Below are 19,839 nucleotides of genomic sequence, written 5' to 3' on the forward strand. Positions count from 1 at the left end.
ATAATATTGTGCACGCATTAAATAAAAATTTAAAAATATACATATTCTGTATTTACTCTACTGTAATAACCTGAAGAATGTAATTATAAGGTTATTCAGTGTAAAACACGAATGATGTTACGGCTGCAAAGAGGCAAAAACGGAAAGAAAAAAAAAGTTTCTATAACGAAGGCCTTTTCAGGCCTGTTCATTAAGGGGTTAATGGGGTTGATCATGGTGACCGATGTTCTTTAATTGTGAAATTTATACAAAGGATGTTGATAAATGCGAGGCAGTGAATCTGCGAGTCTGTGCCGTTTGACATGTCGGCAATATTCCTGTAGGACTGCTGTTTGTGTGGTTTTTGTGGTATAATAATCAATAACTGTCCTCCTCGTGCTATTTTGCCAGTGGACTTATCCAGGTCATGGTGATTTCAGAGGCAGCCATTTGAGAGCATGTATTTTTAGAGGGTGACACACGATGTTATAAAGTTGTATGTTTGCTGTACGTGGCAGGAGAGGGTTATTCCAGGCTGAAGAGATAAGCAAGTCGCGCCGTCACTCTGAGTGGATACAGACTTTTATCTCTGGTCGTCACACTCCAGTCTTTGTTGTCTCTGAGACCTCATGCACACGACCGTTGTGTGTTTTGCGTTCCGCAAACCGCTGATCCGCAAAACACGGATGGTGTCCGTGTGCATTCCGTGATTTTGTGGAACGGCACGGACAACCTTTAATATAACAAAGCACGGACAAGAATAGGACATGTTATATTTTTTTTGTGGACCACGGACCGGAGCAACGGATGCGGATAGCACATGGAGTGCTGTCCGCGTCTTTTGCGGCCCCATTGAAGTGAATGGGTCTGCATCCGAGCCGCCAAAACTGCGGCTCGGATGCGGACCAAAACAACGGCCGTTTGCATGAGGCCTAACACAGTATGTTGTGCTGTACATTGTCACACCTCCTTAGGCACCAACTTCATTATGTTTTTTGGCCAGGTACATCAAAATCAATTGACCTAAATTGTTTGGTGCGAGTTTCTACGGGCATTGTTCCCCTTGCACTTATTGAACAGCTCATCCTAGTGAGCTGGCGGGTGCTCCTATAGATGAACTTGCATGGACCAATTGTGAGTGCAGTGTGCTGGTGACAGATATGTAATGGTAAAATAACAATGCAACAGCACTCTGCAAACACAAATAAAGTACAATAATGCCATCATTATAGAAAATATTCTGGTGCTAATGCTACGCTCATTTTATAAATTCAAGATTCTTGGCAAATACAAATTTATTTGTGCCTGTCCACCAGTGTCAAGGCGATCTCTATAGGACAGGAACCTAACACGAAATGCTGCCTGTTATGTGCCGTACTAGCCACCATAAAATACAGGAGATTCAGGTTCCACATGCATGCTGGGTCCACTTTGCCTTTTGCTGCTTTTGGTGCCATAATGGCCTCCATTAAATCCAGGGAATGCAGGTACCAACATGTATGCTGAGCCCACTCTATACCTCTCCTGGTGCCAGGCACCTTCTAATGAATGCAGGGAGGGCAGTTTACAGCTTTATACTTGCACTAATTTAAATCGGCCTATGAAACAGACAGGCTGGTCAGGAGTGCAAGACTAAGGCCCCTTTCACACGAGCGAGTATTCCACACGGGTGCAATGCTTGATGTGAATGCATTGCGCCCGCACCGAATCTGGACCCATTCATTTCAATGGGGCTGTGTACATGTGCGTTGGTTTTCACACATCACTCTTGTGTTGCGTGAAAATTGCAGCATGTTCTATATTTTGCGATTTTTTTTTTCACGCAACGCTGTCCCCATAGAAGTGAATTGAGCTGTGTGAAAATCGCATCCGCAAGCAAGGTTGCTAAAAGATGATGTTTGTATACATTCAGTTTTTTTATCATGCACGTGCAAAATGCATTAAATTGCATTGCACCCGCATGATAAAAACTGAACGCGATTGCAAACAAAACTGAATGGACTTGCTTGTGAAATCGAGCAGTTTTCACTGAATGCATCCACAACGCATCTGGACCTAATCCGTACACTCTTGTCTGCAAGTACAGCCAAATCTCCAGAACAAACTGCAAAGAAAAAAGGGGTCAGTCAGCAGAGTGTTGTTGCATTGTGTTTTTGTCTTTCAGCCAGGGCGGAGTGCACCTGAACATTGGGATGTGCTGACTGACCCCCTTTTTCTTTGTAGGTATGTAATGGTGACACTCGCATTCCCGTGTCCTGTAGAGCGGGTGTGTATATAGGTACTGTGCGTGTTTACACAGTTGTATCTGTCCATAGACATGGAATGCAAATATTTGTCAACTGCATTGGACAATGTGTAATAGCCTGGGGGGTGAGACAGAGGACCTCTCCTATGAGGACTGATCAAATACTTCTGTTCTTGATTACAAATGTATTACCTTGTCTGGAGATGATTGGGGTGCTGGTCTGAACTGTCAGGGGTTGTAAGATCTCTGTATATAGTAGTGTAATTGACTATGCTCTTCCTATACCAGGGGCGGCCAACCCGCGGCTTGCGAGCACCTTCATTTGCGGCTCACAGGGGAGCGGTCTGGCCAGCTCTTACTATCTAGTATCTCCTCTTATAAGAGAACATGGCGTGTGCCGCGCTTGGCACGCGCTATGTTCACTCTGGCCAGACAGTGGAGAAGGAGGGAGGGAGTCCTTCCCTCCTATGAGGCGGCTGCCGCTGAGCCCAATGAAAAGAGCGGGCTCTGAAGCTGCCCGCACCACTGCCACCAATGAATGGGCAGCTAATTAAAGCAGGAGGAGGGACGGGGGAGGGAATAAACTGCTGCGCCGTCTGAGCTAGTGAGCTTGGCAGCAACAGTAGCAGCCTCCTCCTCCTGAGTGTCTTGTCCCCAGCCCCGGAGTCGGTGTGCATTAGTGCACTGAGCAGCCACCATAGCGGGTACCCCACCCCCACACAGTGCAAGAGTAGCCTGCCTCAAAATAGAGGCAGCCAGTAAGATTGGGGTTAATGTGACTCATTAACCCCAATCTTGCCACTGCCATGTTTTAAACATGATGGGGGTCATTTATTTTTAATGTCGGGCTGGGCACATGCTTTTGGACTGGACCCCATGTGCCTCACATTAATAGTAAGTGACCCCCAAAATACCATCTCACATAATTAGTTTGAAACCCCCGCTGGTGACAGATAAAGCAACAACTCAAATTAAGATGATTACTTACTGACTTACTGATGATTCTTACTGACACACATGTTAGGATACTTTCACACTAGCGTTCTTGCTGGATCCGGCAGGGTTCAGCAAAAAGGCTTCCGTTACTCATAATACAACCATCTGCGTCCGTTTGAACGGATCTGGTTGTATTATCTTTTAACATATTTTTAACATGGCAAGGACGGATCAGTCATGAACTCCATTGAAAGTCAATAGAGGACGGATCCGTTTTCTGTTGTGGCAGATTGTGCCAGAGAAATCGGATCCGTCCCCATTGACTTGCATTGGGGGTCATAATGGATCCGTCTTGCATCCGCATCCCAGGACGGAAATAAACCGAAGCATGCTGCAGTTTTCTCGCCGGTCTGGGAAACCTACTGAACGGTACAGAATGCATTTTAGAGCATTCCGTTCTGTTCAGTTCAGTTTTGTCCTCATTGACAATGAATGTGGACAAAACCAAAGAGTTTTTTTCCGGTATTGAGCCCCTATGACGGATATCAATACCGAAAAACTTTAACGCTGGTGTGAAAGTAGCCTTAAGAATTGCCTCGAGTAGCAACGACTGAATACAAGCCAGATTTGAAACACATTGTGAAAGAAAAAGATTGCCAGAAGTCTCGCTAAAGTTGTCTACACTACAGGTAGGAAGGTGGTTTAAATACACGTTTGAAAACTCAGTAGCAGTAATACTGTCGTGTGCACACATATTTGTGTAAATGTATAGCTTGTGGCTCCTGGCAGTCATACGTTTTATTTATTTTCCTGGCCCTTTGTGTCTGGAAGGTTGGCCACCCCTGTCCTATATAAAAAAAAAAAAATGTATAAAATCTTCCAAATTGTCTTGTTTTCAGGACTCTGATTCTGGTTAGGGTGCTTTCATACTGCAGACACTGTACATTTGATATATGCATCAGGAAAGCTTCAAGCATGTACGTTATATATATATATATATATATATATATATATATATATATATATATATATATAGGCCCCCTGTTCTTTTGGCCTCTGACTGGATGGTATACAGTGGTATTTATATTTTTTTAAATCTGGAGTCTAAAAAAAGGAGTTGTCTGAGATTTGGATATTGATGGTCTAGGGATATCCACAGGATAGGTCATCCATATATAGTTGGCGGAGGTCCGACTCCTGGCCCTCTTACGATCATCAGTTTTGGTGGGCACTGCAGCCTCTTCATAAGCCAGTGATGCCACATTTAACGGTCATGTGGCCTAGGTTCAGTTCAGTCCCATTAACATGAATGGGGCTGAGTTGCCATACCAAGCACAGCCGCTATCTATTCTTATTTCTTGGGCCTGAATAAAATTTGCGGTTTGGGGTGTGACTTAAAGGTGATTTCCATGGCATATCACTTATATTTGTGGGAGTCTGACCACCAATCGTGAGAACAAAGGAGGTCATAGCGCTTCTCACTTGAATAGGACCTCACTGCAGTTCTCTGTACAGCTGGGTGGCCAGGGGCTGCTATGCAGGAAAACAATTAGAAAGGGACTGAGCATTTACTGAATGGCATTTTACTTGTTTTAGTCGTGTGTGTGTGTGTTTGTTTGTTTTTTATTTTTTATTTTTTCTCTTTTGTAGAAAATTAATTAAAAGGGCTTTAACAAGTTTTTTTTTCCCAGGGGTTTTCTAGTTCCAAAAAGGTTGGGGTAGACTGGTTTTGACCAATGCAGGAACGGGTTGTAGAGTCTGAGAAGTTATATGCAATAATATTAGTGACTTAGTAACATTAGTAATAATAGTAACAGCCATATGCATCCAAATAGACAGTATTGGTGCTGTAACTGTTTTTCTCATCATTCATTACATTTCTGTTTCTCTCTGCAGAAGACTACACACCCATTGCTGGAATACTTTGACATTACAATGAAGGTTGCAATTTCCTAGCTTCATGGCATCTGAGGTCTTTGGTAGTGACACTGGCAACATTAAAGTGTAAAAAGTAAGGCACTATCAGCTGAGGCTCTCTGCTGTTTCATATAGGCAGCTTGTCCTTACACTATAATATAATAGTTTCTGGCTTTTGGTAACACAAGTAAGGCTGCTTTCACACTAGCGTTCGGGTGTCCGCTCGTGAGCTCCGTTTGAAGGGGCTCACGAGCGGACCCGAACGCAGCCGTCCAGCCCTGATGCAGTCTGAATGGAGCGGATCCGCTCAGACTGCATCAGTCTGGCGGCGTTCAGCCTCCGCTCCGCTCGGACAGGCGGACAGCTGAACGCTGCTTGCAGCGTTCGGGTGTCCGCCTGGCCGTGCGGAGGCGTGCGGATCCGTCCAGACTTACAATGTAAGTCAATGGGGACGGATCCGTTTGAAGATGCCACAATATGGCTCAATCTTCAAGCGGATCCGTCCCCCATTGACTTTACATTGAAAGTCTGGACGGATCCGTCCCAGGCTATTTTCACACTTAGCTTTTTTTTGCTAATATAATGCAGACGGATCCGTTCTGAACGGAGCCTCCGTCTGCATTATTACGATCGGATCCGTTCAGAACGGATCCGATCGAACGCTAGTGTGAAAGTAGCCTAAATGATTACTTTATAATTAAAGGAGTTCTGCACTTTGTTTAAACTAATGATCTATCCTCTGGATAGATCATCAGCTTCTGATCGGCGGGGGTCCGACACCCGGGAGCCCCGCTGATCAGCTGTTTCAGAAGGCAGCAGCGCCGCGGCCTTCTCACTGTTTACCGCTAGCCCAGTGACGTCGCGACTAGTATCACTGGCCTGGGCGGGGCTAAGCTCCGTTCAAGTGAGCAGAGCTTAGCTTCGCCCAGGCCAGTGATACTAGTCGCGACGTAACTGGGGCTGTGGTAAACAGTGAGAAGGCCACGGCGCTGCTGCCTTCTGAAACAGCTGATCGGCGCGGGTCCTGGGTGTCGGACCCCCGCCGATCAGAAGCTGATCTGTCCAGAGGATAAATCATTCGTTTAAACAAAGTGCAGAACCCCTTTCAAGGTGTCTGATTAATCTGACTCCCTGTACTCCCACCAATCAGCTGTTTGAATGTGCTGTGGTGCTCTGGTGAGCACTGCGGACCTCTTCATAGTATATCTGGCACAGGGCTGTACATGGTATTGCAGCCAAATTACATTCACTTGAATAGGACTGAGCTGCAGAAAGCCATAGTGACTGATTAACGTGTTATGTGACATCACTGGTTGAGGAAGAGGCCTCAGCGCTCAATGTGCACCGCTGATCGGCCGGAGTGCCAGAAACTGGACTCCAATGGTCTGACATCCTGAAGATAGGGCATCAGTTTTTAAGTCTGGGAAAACCCCTGAAAGCAGTATCCCCGTTTCAGCAGATAAACTGAAGGTTGACAGGGTTTTTGCACCTTGCGAAATGACAACTCTTCTCATATTCACACGTTTTACTATACAAACAATCTTGAGATCTTTCCTAGAGTAAAATATACCTTTTCTGCATTTTGTCTATCTACAGAAGGATCCATGGCAGTAGAGTGAATAATGATGGCTGGCATGATGCCCCCTGTGAAGTTAAAATGGCTGGAGCACCTAAACAGCTCCTGGATTACAGAAGATAGTGAGTCTATAGCTACCCGGGAAGGTGTCTCTGTCCTGTACGCTAAGTTGGTTAGCAACAAAGAGGTGGTTCCACTTCCACAGCAGGTCCTATGTCTCAAGGGACCCCAGCTGCCAGATTTTGAGCGGGAGTCATTGTCATGCGACGAGCAGGATCACTACCTGGATGCTTTACTCGGCAGCCAGCTGGCTCTGGCCAAGGTGGTGTGTTCTGACTCTCCATTTGCTGGGGCACTACGGAAGAGACTGCTGGTTCTCCAAAGGGTTTTCTATGCTCTTTCTAACAAGTATCATGACAAAGGCAAAGTTAAACAACAGCAGCATTCACCTGAGAATAGCTCTGGCTCTGCAGACACCCTGTCTGTCAGTGAGCGGCCACGCTCTAGTACCGATGCGCTTATTGAAATGGGCGTGAGGACTGGTCTGAGCCTACTTTTTGCTCTACTGAGGCAGAGTTGGATGCTGCCAACTGCTGGATCTGGTTTGAATCTGTGTAATGATGTTATACAAACAGCCATTGACGTTGTAAATTCCCTGCCCCCTTTATCTCTTGCCAATGAGAGCAAAATACCACCTATGGGACTGGACTGCTTGGCACAGGTCACCACCTTCCTGAAAGGGGTGACTGTTCCCAATTCTGGGGCAGACACTTTGGGGAGACGCCTGGTTTCAGAACTGCTCCTTGGCCTTGCCTCTCAGCGTGGCTCCCTCCGCTACCTCTTGGAATGGATTGAAATGGCACTGGCAGCGTCTGCTTTGGTTAATGAGGCAGACCAGAACAAGACGCTAACCACCCAGGAAGGCATGATCAGCTGTGACTGCTTCATTAGCATCCTTTTGCAGATGAGGAAATCCCTGGTAAGTGTCTCAAGACTGCGCTGTGCAGTTGTAGATTTATTTTACATTAAATATATTCATAAATGACAACCTAATATCTGTGATGTTTTGAAGGGATCATCAGCAGACAGAAGTCAGTGGAGAGAGCCCACCAGAACAGCAGATGGCCTGTGCTCTCTGTATGAAGCTGCATTGTGTCTCTTTGAGGAGGTATGATAAGTCTACAGCCACGAGGTGGTGTTTGGTGTGTATTGCCTCATTTCCTTCTGATTAAGAATTTACATCAGCTGCCTAAGCACTGAAGTGGTATTGGACACATACTAGTTTTTATTTTTGAGTAAGGGCTCATTCACACGACCGTATGAATGAGTCCACATCTATTCCGCAATTTTGAAGAACAGGTGCGGACCCATTCATTTCAGTGGGGCCGCAAAAGATCTGGACAGCACACAGTGTGCTGTCCGCATTTGTTGTTCCGTTCCGCTGCCCTGCAAAAAATATAGAGCATGTCAAGAATAGGCATTTCTATAATGGGCGACATCCATGTTTTGCGGATCCACTATTTGTGGACTGAATGCGCCCTAAAAAAAATAATCTGGTATATGGTTCTGTAAATTCATGTAATGCTTCTCTGACTAGAGCTGTATGTATTTCTAACATTTTATTCATCCACGTGAAGTACTTTGGCCAACTTCTGTGGAGTCATCTCTTTTTATATCCTTGATTTCACACGTAATTACCTTCTTCTTGCCTAGGTTTGTCAAATGGCCTCTGACTACTCAAGAACCTGTGCTAGCCCAGACAGCATCCAGACTGGAGAAAGTCCGGTGGTGTCAGAGACGTGTGAAGTATACGTATGGGGAAGTAATAGCAGCCACCAGCTAGTGGAGGGGACCCAAGAGAAAATATTACAGCCAAAGTTAGCTCCCTGTTTCTCAGATGCGCAGACAGTAAGTGTTTTTATTTTAACAATACAGAATTTTACCTTAGATTTATTCTGGGGACAGCCTGATAATAGCTGTGAGTTACATCTGTGATGTATTTTAAGTTTGTCTGTTCTGGTGTACTAACAGAAAAAAATGGAATGTTTAAACACCAATGGTGCACAATATACCCCATTCAGTATAATGGGGTCCTTCGGGTTTCTTTCATTCTACCGGAGAATATATCACTGCAGCAGTATTTTGCCCTGCATTTGAACAATGCCTTGCTTGTTTTCTTGCATCAGTTTTCATAAAACCACATGTTATTAGGTATAGTGTTGGGGTCCTCTCAAGGTTGTGTGTGAGCTGCCAGCTTCCCCTTTACATCAGCTGCTAATTTATTTTATTTTATTTATTTATATTTTATTTTATGCTCTTATATAGCGCTACTATATTCCGCAGCACTTTACAGACATTAGCAGCACCCTGTCCCCAATGGGGCTCACAATCTAAGGTCCCTATCAGTATGTCTTTGGAGTGTGGGAGGAAACCAGAGAACCCGGAGGAAACCCACGCAAACACGGGGAGAACATACAAACTCTGTGCGGATGTTGTCCATGGTCGGATTCGAAACCTAGGACCCCAGCGCTGTAAGGCAACAGCGCTAACCACTGAGCAACTGTGCTGCCCATTGACAGTTTTCCCCTCCCATGCAGATTGACGTTCCTGGGGCCACAATGGGGACCCCCACAAAAAAATAGGAGAATGCTGTTAACTTTGAAACAAGGTGTTTTTTCTTTTTTGTTTGCATTTCTTCCCTTTTTTTTTTTTTCACTATTCGCTGCTTTTTCAGATCGAAGCTGGACAGTACTGCACTTTTGTTATATCAACTGATGGCTCGGTAAGAGCCTGCGGGAAAGGCAGCTATGGGAGACTAGGTCTCGGGGATTCCAACAACCAGTCTACCTTGAAGAAACTTACCTTTGAACCTCACCGTTCTATCAAGAAAGTTTCCTCCTCCAAAGGATCTGATGGCCATACGCTAGCATTCACCGCTGAAGGGGAGGTTTTCAGCTGGGGAGATGGTGACTATGGAAAGCTGGGCCATGGTAACAGCTCCACACAAAAATATCCAAAGCTTATTCAAGGGACTCTACAAGGAAAGGTAATGAAATTCCATTGACCTGGAAATGAGCAGTTGTACAGTGATGCTAATAAATTCCACTTCATTATTTTTACATTTTTCTTGTCAGGTTGTAGTATGTGTTTCAGCTGGCTACAGGCACAGTGCCGCTGTCACAGAAGATGGAGAGCTTTATACGTGGGGAGAAGGAGATTTTGGAAGATTAGGTAACCATATAAAAAATCTATATAAATTATATTTTGTTTTGTAAATTAGATTGGCCTTATTTATTCTCCTGCATCACAGTAAATGAGCTATTTAGTTTGAATATACACTAATTTCTGGGCATGATGGTCACAATTTTGACATCTAAAATAAACCTTAGTAATTAACTTAGAAGCAAAAAAAATAATATCACATTATTTCCACATAATTATATGTTTTCTGAAAACAGGAACATTGTAAAGATTCCACCCAGCACTTCTTACTTCTATTCAGCTCCTTCATGGAATTTAGCAACAAATTGTAAACTTTTGTAAAACATTAGTGTTTAAAAGCAACTTATGCCTATATCTCACATATCATCTCCGATAAGTAAAATAGGTATTCATGTCTGCCTCTCTGCAGATCGATTTTACCAGTAAATTGAGAGTGAGTGATGCATGGTGGGGTCTGATAAGTGAAGAAAGAGGCATTTTTCTTTAACTACATATTAAAGTATATAAATAAAAAAATAAAACAACCTCTGTGTGATTCACAGTCTTGCTTTGGTAATTCTGCATTCTGTGATGTGGGAACAGAAGTCAGCTTTTACACCTTAGGTCATGTTTGGGTATGCAGAAGTGCCAGTCCTCTTTAGGAAAGTGTGATGAATACCTAAAGTGGTATTCCCATTCACCATAAATGTCTGATGTGATGTCCAGAAGAATTGTGCAACTCAGAATTCAGTGTACGTAGGCACTGTACTTCAACAAACATTGCATAACTCAGTGGAGAAAAAGTCTCTTTCTCCTCCCCCTGTATCCTTAGCTAATCATTCACAACTTGAGAGATGGGATGGATTATCAGCTCATTGAGCTTCATTGATCGAAGTCTATGGGGAATGGAGGGAGGGGGCGGGCGAGGCAACCTCTGTAAGAGAGATGCAGAAAGACAAGTGTTATCTCACCCAAAGCTGGATTCACAGATTAAACTTTCTTTGTTGAGCTATAGCTACTCTGTATCTTTTCCAGGTCATGGAGATAGTAATAGTCGGAACATCCCCACCCTGGTAAAGGATATCAGTAATGTAGGTGAAGTTTCCTGTGGGAGCTCTCACACAATTGCCTTGTCTAAAGATGGAAGAACCGTCTGGTCTTTTGGTGGAGGAGATAACGGTATGCATATGTCTTTAGTAAAACATTTGTATCAATGCTAAGGTCCATATAAGGCTACTTTCACACTTGCGGCAGGACGGATCTGACAGGCTGTTCACCCTGTCGGATCCGTCCTTCTGCTATTTTCGCCGTGTCACCGGACCGCCGCTCCGTCCCCATTGACTATAATGGGAATGGGGGCGAAAGGCCGCCGGACTAAAAGTCCTGCATGTCCGACTTTTTAGTCCGGCGGCCTCTCACTGCGAACTGCCGTACTGCGCTGGAGCGGCGGCACGGCAAAATAGCGGAAGGACGGATCCGACAGGGTGAACAGCCTGACGCAAGTGTGAAAGTACCCTTAATTGTTTTTTTTTTTGTTTTTTTTTTGTTTAGGAAAGTTGGGCCATGGAGATACCAACAGGGTATACAAACCAAAGGTGGTGGAAGCACTACAAGGAATGTTCACAAGGAAGGTGTGTGCAGGCAGTCAGTCCTCCCTAGCGCTGACTTCGACAGGACAGGTATAATGATTTAGAGGTTTTAAACCCAACCAAAATGTTTTTCTATTTCTTGGGTCCTACAATGTCTTTTTTTTTGTCTTCAGGTTTATGCTTGGGGCTGTGGAGCTTGCCTAGGGTGTGGATCTTCGGAAGCAACTACCTTGCGTCCCAAACTTATTGAAGAGCTAGCTGCCACAAGAATAGTGGACATTTCTATAGGCGACAGCCACTGTCTTGCACTTTCACACGGTACTATTACATATAACTCAGTAAAGGTCCATTCACACGTCCGCAAAATGGGTCCGTATCCATTCCACAATTTTGCGGAACTGGTGCGGACCCATTCATTTTCAAGGGGGGGGGGGGCACAAAAGATGCAGACAGCATACTGTGTGGTGTCCGCATCCGCACTTCCGTTCCACGGCCCCGCAGAAAAATAGAACATGTCCTATTCTTGTCCGCAGACACGGACAAGAAAAGGCATTTCTATTATATTGCCGTGGAACGCACATGGCTGGTGTCCGTGTTTTGCGGATCCGCAAAACAGTTGCGGACGTGTGAATGAACCCTAAGACTATAGAATTGATTTATTTTTAAGGAGGACCTGTCGCCTCTCCTGACATTACTGATTTAGTAACTACTTGCATTTCACATATAATAACAATTCAGGAGCATCTATTATTATGACTATGTGCTGTGCCAATTCTTTATTGTTCCTGCTAGAACTTATGAATAAACTGCAAGCCGAAGGGTGCTACTCGGTTGGGTGGGGGCTGTCCCTGCACAGTCTTCGACTGGCAGCGCTGATTGCATAGTGTGAGACTGTTAACACATATCTGGACTTTCACTAAAAACTGCTACCAATTCGATCATATTCTTCAAGCCGGGCAATGGAGGAATCAGTCATAAGACTAGATGCTGCAGAACTGCAGTTCCATGGGAAATGCAAAGAGTTACTAAAACAGACTTGTCAGGAGAGGCGACAGGTCCTCTTTAAATGGTTTATTTTTGAACCATCAATTCTTCATATGTAGCAGAGAAAAAAGTAGATAGAAATATGGTATAGATTAAAGGAGTGGATACTTAATAATTGATCTCTATGCAGAACAAGAAGCCACTTTGCAATAGTATGTGACGTGGTTAGATATTAGTTTTTCAAGCATTGTGTTAATATGTACAGATCTGTGTTTTTCTAGATAACGAAGTTTATGCATGGGGCAATAATTCTATGGGACAGTGTGGACAAGGTAATTCAACTGGCCCCATTACTAAACCAAAAAAAGTGAGTGGACTAGATGGAGTGGCTATACAGCAGATCTCAGCAGGGACATCCCACAGCCTGGCATGGACAGCTCTGCCTAGAGACAGGTAAAAACAAATGTCATGTGGAATTGCATTGTCACATTTCATTTAGGCTTTGGCTACATGGAGACTTTTGTGCACACGACATTGACGTCGCAGCTAATGATAGCCAATACAGATTTCTGCTGACAATTTGCAAATGCAGCACCTTTTTGGTGTCACATTCACTCGCATTTCGCTGTGTAGCTCCAGTTTTATAATTTCTGTGGGTCTGAAATAACAAATTAAGCATTACCATAAAATGTAAGGTAATTCAGAGATAGTTGAGAAAATTGTGACACAAATTCTTGGTATTTAATGTTAAATATTTTTGCTCCTTTAAATTATTGTACATGAAATGGAGAATGCTATTCAAGGGGAACAGCACATGCAAATGTGTAAATACATTTCTAACAATGTAAAGGTGAAATAGGCTTAAAGGGGTATTCCCATTCCTCATTGCTGAGATCTGAATACCCAATATATGTGACTGGGGTTACAGAAACAGCCAATCGGGCTGTACTATGCTGTCGCCATAAATCCAATAAAAGTGAATGAGAAGTACCGTTTCTGTAATTTGAGAGGCTCTGCTTTAGAGTTGCACTGAGTATCGAATTATCGATACCCAATCAATACTTTTGTACCAGTATCGATCCGATACCAGGATTTGCCTTTTACCAATACTAGTCTGCGCTACTGCACAGCCTAGTATTGTAGAACATGGCGCGTGCTGCTGATAACGTTTAATACAGATACAGGAGGCGGGTGCCAGCGGCAGAATCGCATAGCCGGCACCTGGCCTCTATGACGGGGAGCTGCGATCAGCGGCAGTTAACCTCTCTGTATTAAACGTTAATTATCATTGGCGCAGTGCGCCCCCCCCCCCTCCACCACCAGTATTAAAAACATTGGTGGCGCAGTGCGCCCCCCCTAACCCCCCAGTATTAAAATCATTGGTGGCAGTGGCCACGGGGTCCCCTCCCCTCCTCCTCATTGGTGGTGCAGTGGCAGTTGTGATTGGACCCCCAGCAGTGTAATCACGGGGCTCTGATCGGTTACCATGGCAGCCAGCACGCTACTGTAGCCCTAGCTGCCATGGTAAACTCCCTGCTGCTGTGTGCACAAAGCCCATGGCAGCAGGGAGTGTGTGAAGTCCTATTCACCCTAAAGCCTCATGCAAACGTTCATGGAACACTGTCCATGAGATACCGGACTGGCATTGCAGGAGCACACGGCATCATAGCAACCAATGATGCTGTGCGCTCCTGCAATGCGAGTCCAGTATCTCACGGACTGTGTTCCATGAACGTCTGCATGAGGCTTAATAGAGCGGGTGAATAGGACAAGGGATTAAAACATCCCAGGCTCTAGCCCCTAAGGTGGAAATGGTTATTAAATAAAAAGTAAAAAAAAAAAAAAAAAAAAAAAGCCCACCAAAATATTAAGTATAAATTACCCCCTTTTCCAATTTTACATATAAAATATAGAAACAATAAATAAATAAACATATTACATATTGCTACAAGTCCAAACTATTAAAATATATTTTAAAAAAAATCTCCTATGCGTTGAATGCTGTAACAGAAAATAATAAAAAATCATGATTCGCTATTTTTTTGTCACCTTGTCCCCCCAAAAATAGGATATGACTGTTCAATTATGGGCCGGACGTTCCATAAAAAGTGGAATGCACGCACCTTTTTTTGTGTTTATTTTTTTCTCGTGGTATCGAATAATATTGAGTATCCCAATACTCTTTTTATGGTATCGAAATCAAATCCAAATTTAGATATCGTGAGAACCCTACTCTGCTTCACTGTTTCACTTCTTTGAGAGTTATGGAAACCACATGGCACAGGAAGAAACAAGTATCCAGAGACAGCGCTCACACAAGAGTTCCAATTAAAAGAATCAGTACTATTTAAAGGAGTCACTCCACCCCCTTACATACTTGCATATGATGGGTAATTTCAGCAATGAATAGCTGAGATAGGAATGCCCATTAAGAAGTAGTAGTTTTGGTGTTAGCACTGTTGATTTTTAGTTCCAAAGAAAATATGTGAATATAAGGGCCCAGTTACACGTCCTCAAGCGTTTTGCGGGCCGCAAATTGCGAATCCGCAAAACACGGACCCCGGCCATGTGCGTTCCGCATTTTGCTGCAGGACATGGCTGGCACTTTAATAGAAATGCTTTTTCTTGTCCGTGTCTGTGGACAAGAATAGGACATGTTCTATTTTTTGCGTAATGTAAGTGCGGATGCGGACAGCACACTGTGTGCTGTCCACATCTTTTCTGGCCCCATTAAAAATGAATGGGTCCGGATCCGTTCCGCAACATTGCAGAACGGAACCATTTTGCGGATGTGTGAATGGGCCCTAAATGCTTTGATCTTTTTAATTTATGAGTCTGTTTTTAAGAAGAAATGTAATAGATAATGGTTGATTAAAGGTGTTTGGAACTTGCTAAGCCATCAGGCACCTCTGCTCCCTTCTAGACAAGTGGTTGCATGGCATCGTCCCTACTGTGTTGATCTAGAAGAGAGCACCTTCTTCCATTTGCGATCCTTCTTAGAACGATATTGTGAGAAGATAAATAGTGATGTTCCACCTTCTCCTTTCCCGTCATCCAGGTATAATAGTGCTTTGCTTCCATTTGAATTCACTTTTTTTGCCTTCTTTGTATTAAAGTTACTCTTTACTAGAAAAAGTTATAAAGGTTACAGTCAATACACAATTTATTGCCGTAATAGCTCTCACATAGGTCATGCTTTATAACCTTATTGTTATCATTGTTTCTTGAAGAGAACATCATCACTTCTTAAAGCTTTGCCTGAAAATGCTCTCAAATCATCTAGCCCTCGCTCTTGCGGGTGGAGTTGCTACCAGTATTTTGGGTCGTCAAGCAGGGCCCCTTCGCAACTTGCTTTTTCGGCTAATGGATGCAAGTGTTCCAGATGAAATTCAAGAGGTAATATCTATGTTCATTTATTTAATAATATAAACCATTATATTTCTGTAGGTGGCAATTAAAGATGAGTAAGTTATGATTTTTATCTCCTGATGATCTTTATTTAGGTTGTGATTGAGACCCTTTCAGTTGGAGCAACCATGCTGCTGCCCCCTTTACGGGAAAGGATGGAGTTGCTGCATTCTCTTTTGCCTCAGGGGCCAGATAGATGGGAAAGTCTTTCTAAGGGCCAGGTAAATGCATGTTTTTTAATACTTTATGTAAGATTTTCAAGATTAACATCAGTGACCGGACAGAAAAAGTCTATCAAACAAAGGTACAAGATACTGGCATTCAGGTTGATCAATTGTGTCACCTAGGTAATAGTGCCCATTTTTGGGCTGCACATAACAAGCAAATAAGATGAACCCTACCAAGTTAGACCTGGTGTTAGAAAAGAAAAGACAGTATGAAGAAGAGGAGAGCTAAATCAGAAAAGAGATAGAAGAGGAGGGAGAGAGAAAATAATAATACAGAAAATAAAAGGGGGCCTAATTGTGAGGAAGGGAGGAAACTGAAGGTCTGGAAGCAATCTGAGAAGGCTAGAGAAACTCTGCCCCATGAAATCAGCAGGGACCTGCACTCAGGAGAACCCTAAAAAAGGATCCTGTGGCGCCATGCTTGTTGAAACTTTGCATGTGTACCCCTCATTGATGCAGTAAGGTCCTCCATTCACATGACCACCTGTACCTTGCTAAACTAAAGAGCTATAGAAGGAGGGGATGTCTGTTTCCACAAAAAATTTATATATGCCCTTGCTGCATTTACCAAGTGCCACATGGACTTCCTGTGTGTAGACAAAGAGATCTCACTATGGTGAAGCAAGAAAGGCAGGCATATTAGGAATTACATGATTAGTGAACTTATATTGTATGCCACACTTCTGGCCAAGAGCTGTCTAGCCCAGGACACCCCCCAAAAGATGTGGAGAATGGTACCTCGGTCTCCTCCACATCTCCAACACATAGGGGAGAGTGTAGTTTAGAAGACTCTATGTACCATCTAGCGAAAAACTTGAATCCTGCTTTCTGGACTCCACTAGCAATAGAAGATTTTTGAAAAAAAATAAAATGCAAGTGATCCAAGAAAAAACAAACAAAACAAAAAACAAAACAGTACTCTCCTATTCAGTCTCCCACTGTTTTGGGGAAGATGCTCTGAAGTCTCTTGACAGTTTTTGTTTACAGGCTGCCAGCGATGATGTGCCTTATAGGAATGTGACCGCTGCAGCCAGTCAGTGGCTTCAGTAGTGACATGTACTGCTGATTGTGGTCTGCATGTTGACACCCTATAAACCAGCAAAATTAAGCAAATTATTAAACCTATTTCACTTTTATTACTTGACAGTAAATTACAGTTAAATATTACTCAATAATCATTTTGTTGCTTTAGATGTGAGCAGTAACCTCCTTGAGATATTTAAATGTTACTGATTTTGACTAAAATCTTTAATTTATTGTGTATCGTGTTTGGTTTCTACAGAGAATGCAGCTGGATATCATTCTCACAAGCTTGCAGGATCACACACACGTGGCATCATTACTGGGATATAGTTCTCCTTCGGATTCCTCTGACAGCTCATCCTTGCCTCTTTCTTATGGCTCAAGCTCTGACCCCAGCTACATTTCCCAGACCAGCCATCCAGACACTCACTTGGCTGAGATCCTGATGAAGACACTTCTCCGAAACCTGGGCTTCTACACGGTAAGAACAGATGGATATTTTGTAATTATTAACAGTCATCTGGCAGAGGAAGACTAAAATGCACACGCTTTATTTTATTTACTTTTTTTGTCATTATGGTAGCCTTGAAATCACTGTGCAAAACAGCAGGCGCCTGGTGGCTACAACACCAGCTCGGCTCCTGAGCTGGCACTATCTTTAGGATTTTAGTCTGATATAATGTGATTGCATGCTCTACCTCCTTTTGGGAGACTAAAAATAAACTTAATAAAAATACAAAAATAAATAAAAACTCTTTTTAAAATATGAAATGGCAAAAAGAATTCTAAATTCGCATCCCTTCTCATGTTGCATTTAAAAAGAAAAAAAAAAAAATGGTTCAAAACTGCTTTCCTTAGTTATTAAAATGTAAAAGTGTTTATCACATATGTTGAACACCAGAATAGAAGAAATTGGCGAACAGTTTTTTTGGTCGCTTTGCTGTCCCAAAAAAAAATGAATAAAAAGTTGTAAAACCACAAAAAGATCAATTTTAGAAATCACTGTAATCATAACGACCCGTAGAATGATTTTAATGCAAAGTAAATGTTTGTGAATATAATTTGCAGCGGTGCATGTTTTTTCCCCTACAGTATCTCTCTCATATAAAAGAGTTTCTGTCTGCCTGTCCTTTTTTATGCGTGACCAAACCACTGGAGCGACCTTCACCAAATTTGGCACACAGGTACATCAGGTGTCCGGGAAGGTTTTAGACCAGGTCTCGGCTCTCTAGGACGTACCTTTCCTGAGATATTCCCCAGAAATGACCTGCATTAGACAATACAAGCCCCCAACTGCCATACACACGGTCACATGTCCCTTATCAGTCAATAGAAGCTTGCAGGCCATTAGCCTCCACATACACAGTTTTACTCAAGGTTTCCATAACAACCCAGTAGGGGTGGGCGATATGGCCTAAAATCTATATTGCGATATAATTTGAAGCATGTACGATATGTAGGGCTGCAACGATTAATCGATGTAATCGATAACTGGATTTGTTGCCGACGAATCCAGTTATCGAATAATCGTCCAATTCGTTGCTATGCGGGCGGGCGGTTTACTTTAAATCACCGCATCTTTATTTTACCTTACAATGACGCTCCAGTTACAGACAGAGCGGATGGCGGCGTAACGTCACTTACTCATGTGACGTGCCTGCTCCGCCTCCTTCATTCATAAAGTGGGCGGAGCAGGTGTGTCACGTGAGTGAGTGACGTTACGCCGCCGCCCACTCTGCCTGTTACCTGAGCTTCATTGTAAGGTAATAAAGATGCACTGACGCTGAGTAAAAGTTACTGCCAGATTAGTCTGCTGTGAGCAGCGGGGCCGGGGCTGTTATGGGGAGGGGGATCTGTGTATGGCACTGCTATGGGGAGGGGGATCTGTGTATGGCACTGCTATGGGGAGGGGGATCTGTGTATGGCACTGCTATGGGGAGGGGGGATCTGTGTATGGCACTGCTATGGGGAGGGGGGAATCTGTGTATGGCACTGCTATGGGGAGGGGGGATCTGTGTATGGCACTGCTATGGGGAGGGGGGATCTGTGTATGGCACTGCTATGGGGAGGGGGGATCTGTGTATGGCACTGCTATGGGGAGGGGGGATCTGTGTATGGCACTGCTATGGGGAGGGGGGATCTGTGTATGGCACTGCTATGGGAAGGGGGGATCTGTGTATGGCACTGCTATGGGGAGGGGGGGATCTGTGTATGGCACTGCTATGGGGAGGGGGGATCTGTGCACTGTTATGCCCATATGCCCATCAACACAGCTAAGACAGGGGTTCTACTCGAATCTCTTCCTGGTAGAAAAGAAAGGAGGCTCATTCCGGACCATTATAAATCTAACGGCCCTGAACAAGTTCATAGTATATCGGAAATTCAGGATGGAATCCCTGAAATCCCTGATACCCTTAATAGGGAAAGATTCTCTGATGTGTACAGTAGATCTACGGGATGCTTACTACCACGTCCCAGTCCATCCAAATTCTCAAAAGTTTTTAAGATTTGCCATCCAAGACCACAGGGGAGTAACCTTTCACTTCCAGTTTACGTCCCTTCCCTTTGGGATATCATCTGCTCCCAGAGTCTTCACGAAACTGGTGGTCGAAATGGTGGCCTTCCTGAGGCGCAAGGGACTGGTGATCATACCATACCTGGACGATCTAGGGTGGTTGGTGAACCAGAAGAAATCAAATCTTCTACCTTCCAGCACAATCCAGTTTTTAGGGGTCGTCCTGGATTCCCGGGTTC

The 19,839-nt window shown here is 43.8% G+C and overlaps 1 protein-coding gene across 6 annotated transcripts in view; it reads left to right on the forward strand.

Annotated features, from left to right (window-relative positions):
- HERC1 (HECT and RLD domain containing E3 ubiquitin protein ligase family member 1) overlaps positions 1 to 19,839 on the forward strand; it is a 181,712-nt gene that overhangs the window by 22,493 nt on the left and 139,380 nt on the right. For all 6 annotated transcript variants that reach the window (XM_044279795.1, XM_044279796.1, XM_044279797.1 and 3 more), the window contains exons 2-15: positions 5,057 to 5,171; positions 6,674 to 7,632; positions 7,726 to 7,821; positions 8,367 to 8,561; positions 9,388 to 9,699; positions 9,788 to 9,884; positions 10,890 to 11,033; positions 11,406 to 11,533; positions 11,617 to 11,761; positions 12,709 to 12,880; positions 15,351 to 15,485; positions 15,658 to 15,823; positions 15,931 to 16,056; positions 17,345 to 17,566. In XM_044279795.1, coding sequence (XP_044135730.1) covers positions 6,700 to 7,632; positions 7,726 to 7,821; positions 8,367 to 8,561; positions 9,388 to 9,699; positions 9,788 to 9,884; positions 10,890 to 11,033; positions 11,406 to 11,533; positions 11,617 to 11,761; positions 12,709 to 12,880; positions 15,351 to 15,485; positions 15,658 to 15,823; positions 15,931 to 16,056; positions 17,345 to 17,566 — 2,871 coding nt within the window. In that variant the 5' untranslated portion in view covers positions 5,057 to 5,171; positions 6,674 to 6,699. The remainder of the gene's footprint in view (positions 1 to 5,056; positions 5,172 to 6,673; positions 7,633 to 7,725; positions 7,822 to 8,366; positions 8,562 to 9,387; positions 9,700 to 9,787; positions 9,885 to 10,889; positions 11,034 to 11,405; positions 11,534 to 11,616; positions 11,762 to 12,708; positions 12,881 to 15,350; positions 15,486 to 15,657; positions 15,824 to 15,930; positions 16,057 to 17,344; positions 17,567 to 19,839) is intronic.

The sequence above is a fragment of the Bufo gargarizans genome, chromosome 2 (assembly GCF_014858855.1).
Source record: "Bufo gargarizans isolate SCDJY-AF-19 chromosome 2, ASM1485885v1, whole genome shotgun sequence".
NCBI lineage: Eukaryota > Metazoa > Chordata > Amphibia > Anura > Bufonidae > Bufo > Bufo gargarizans.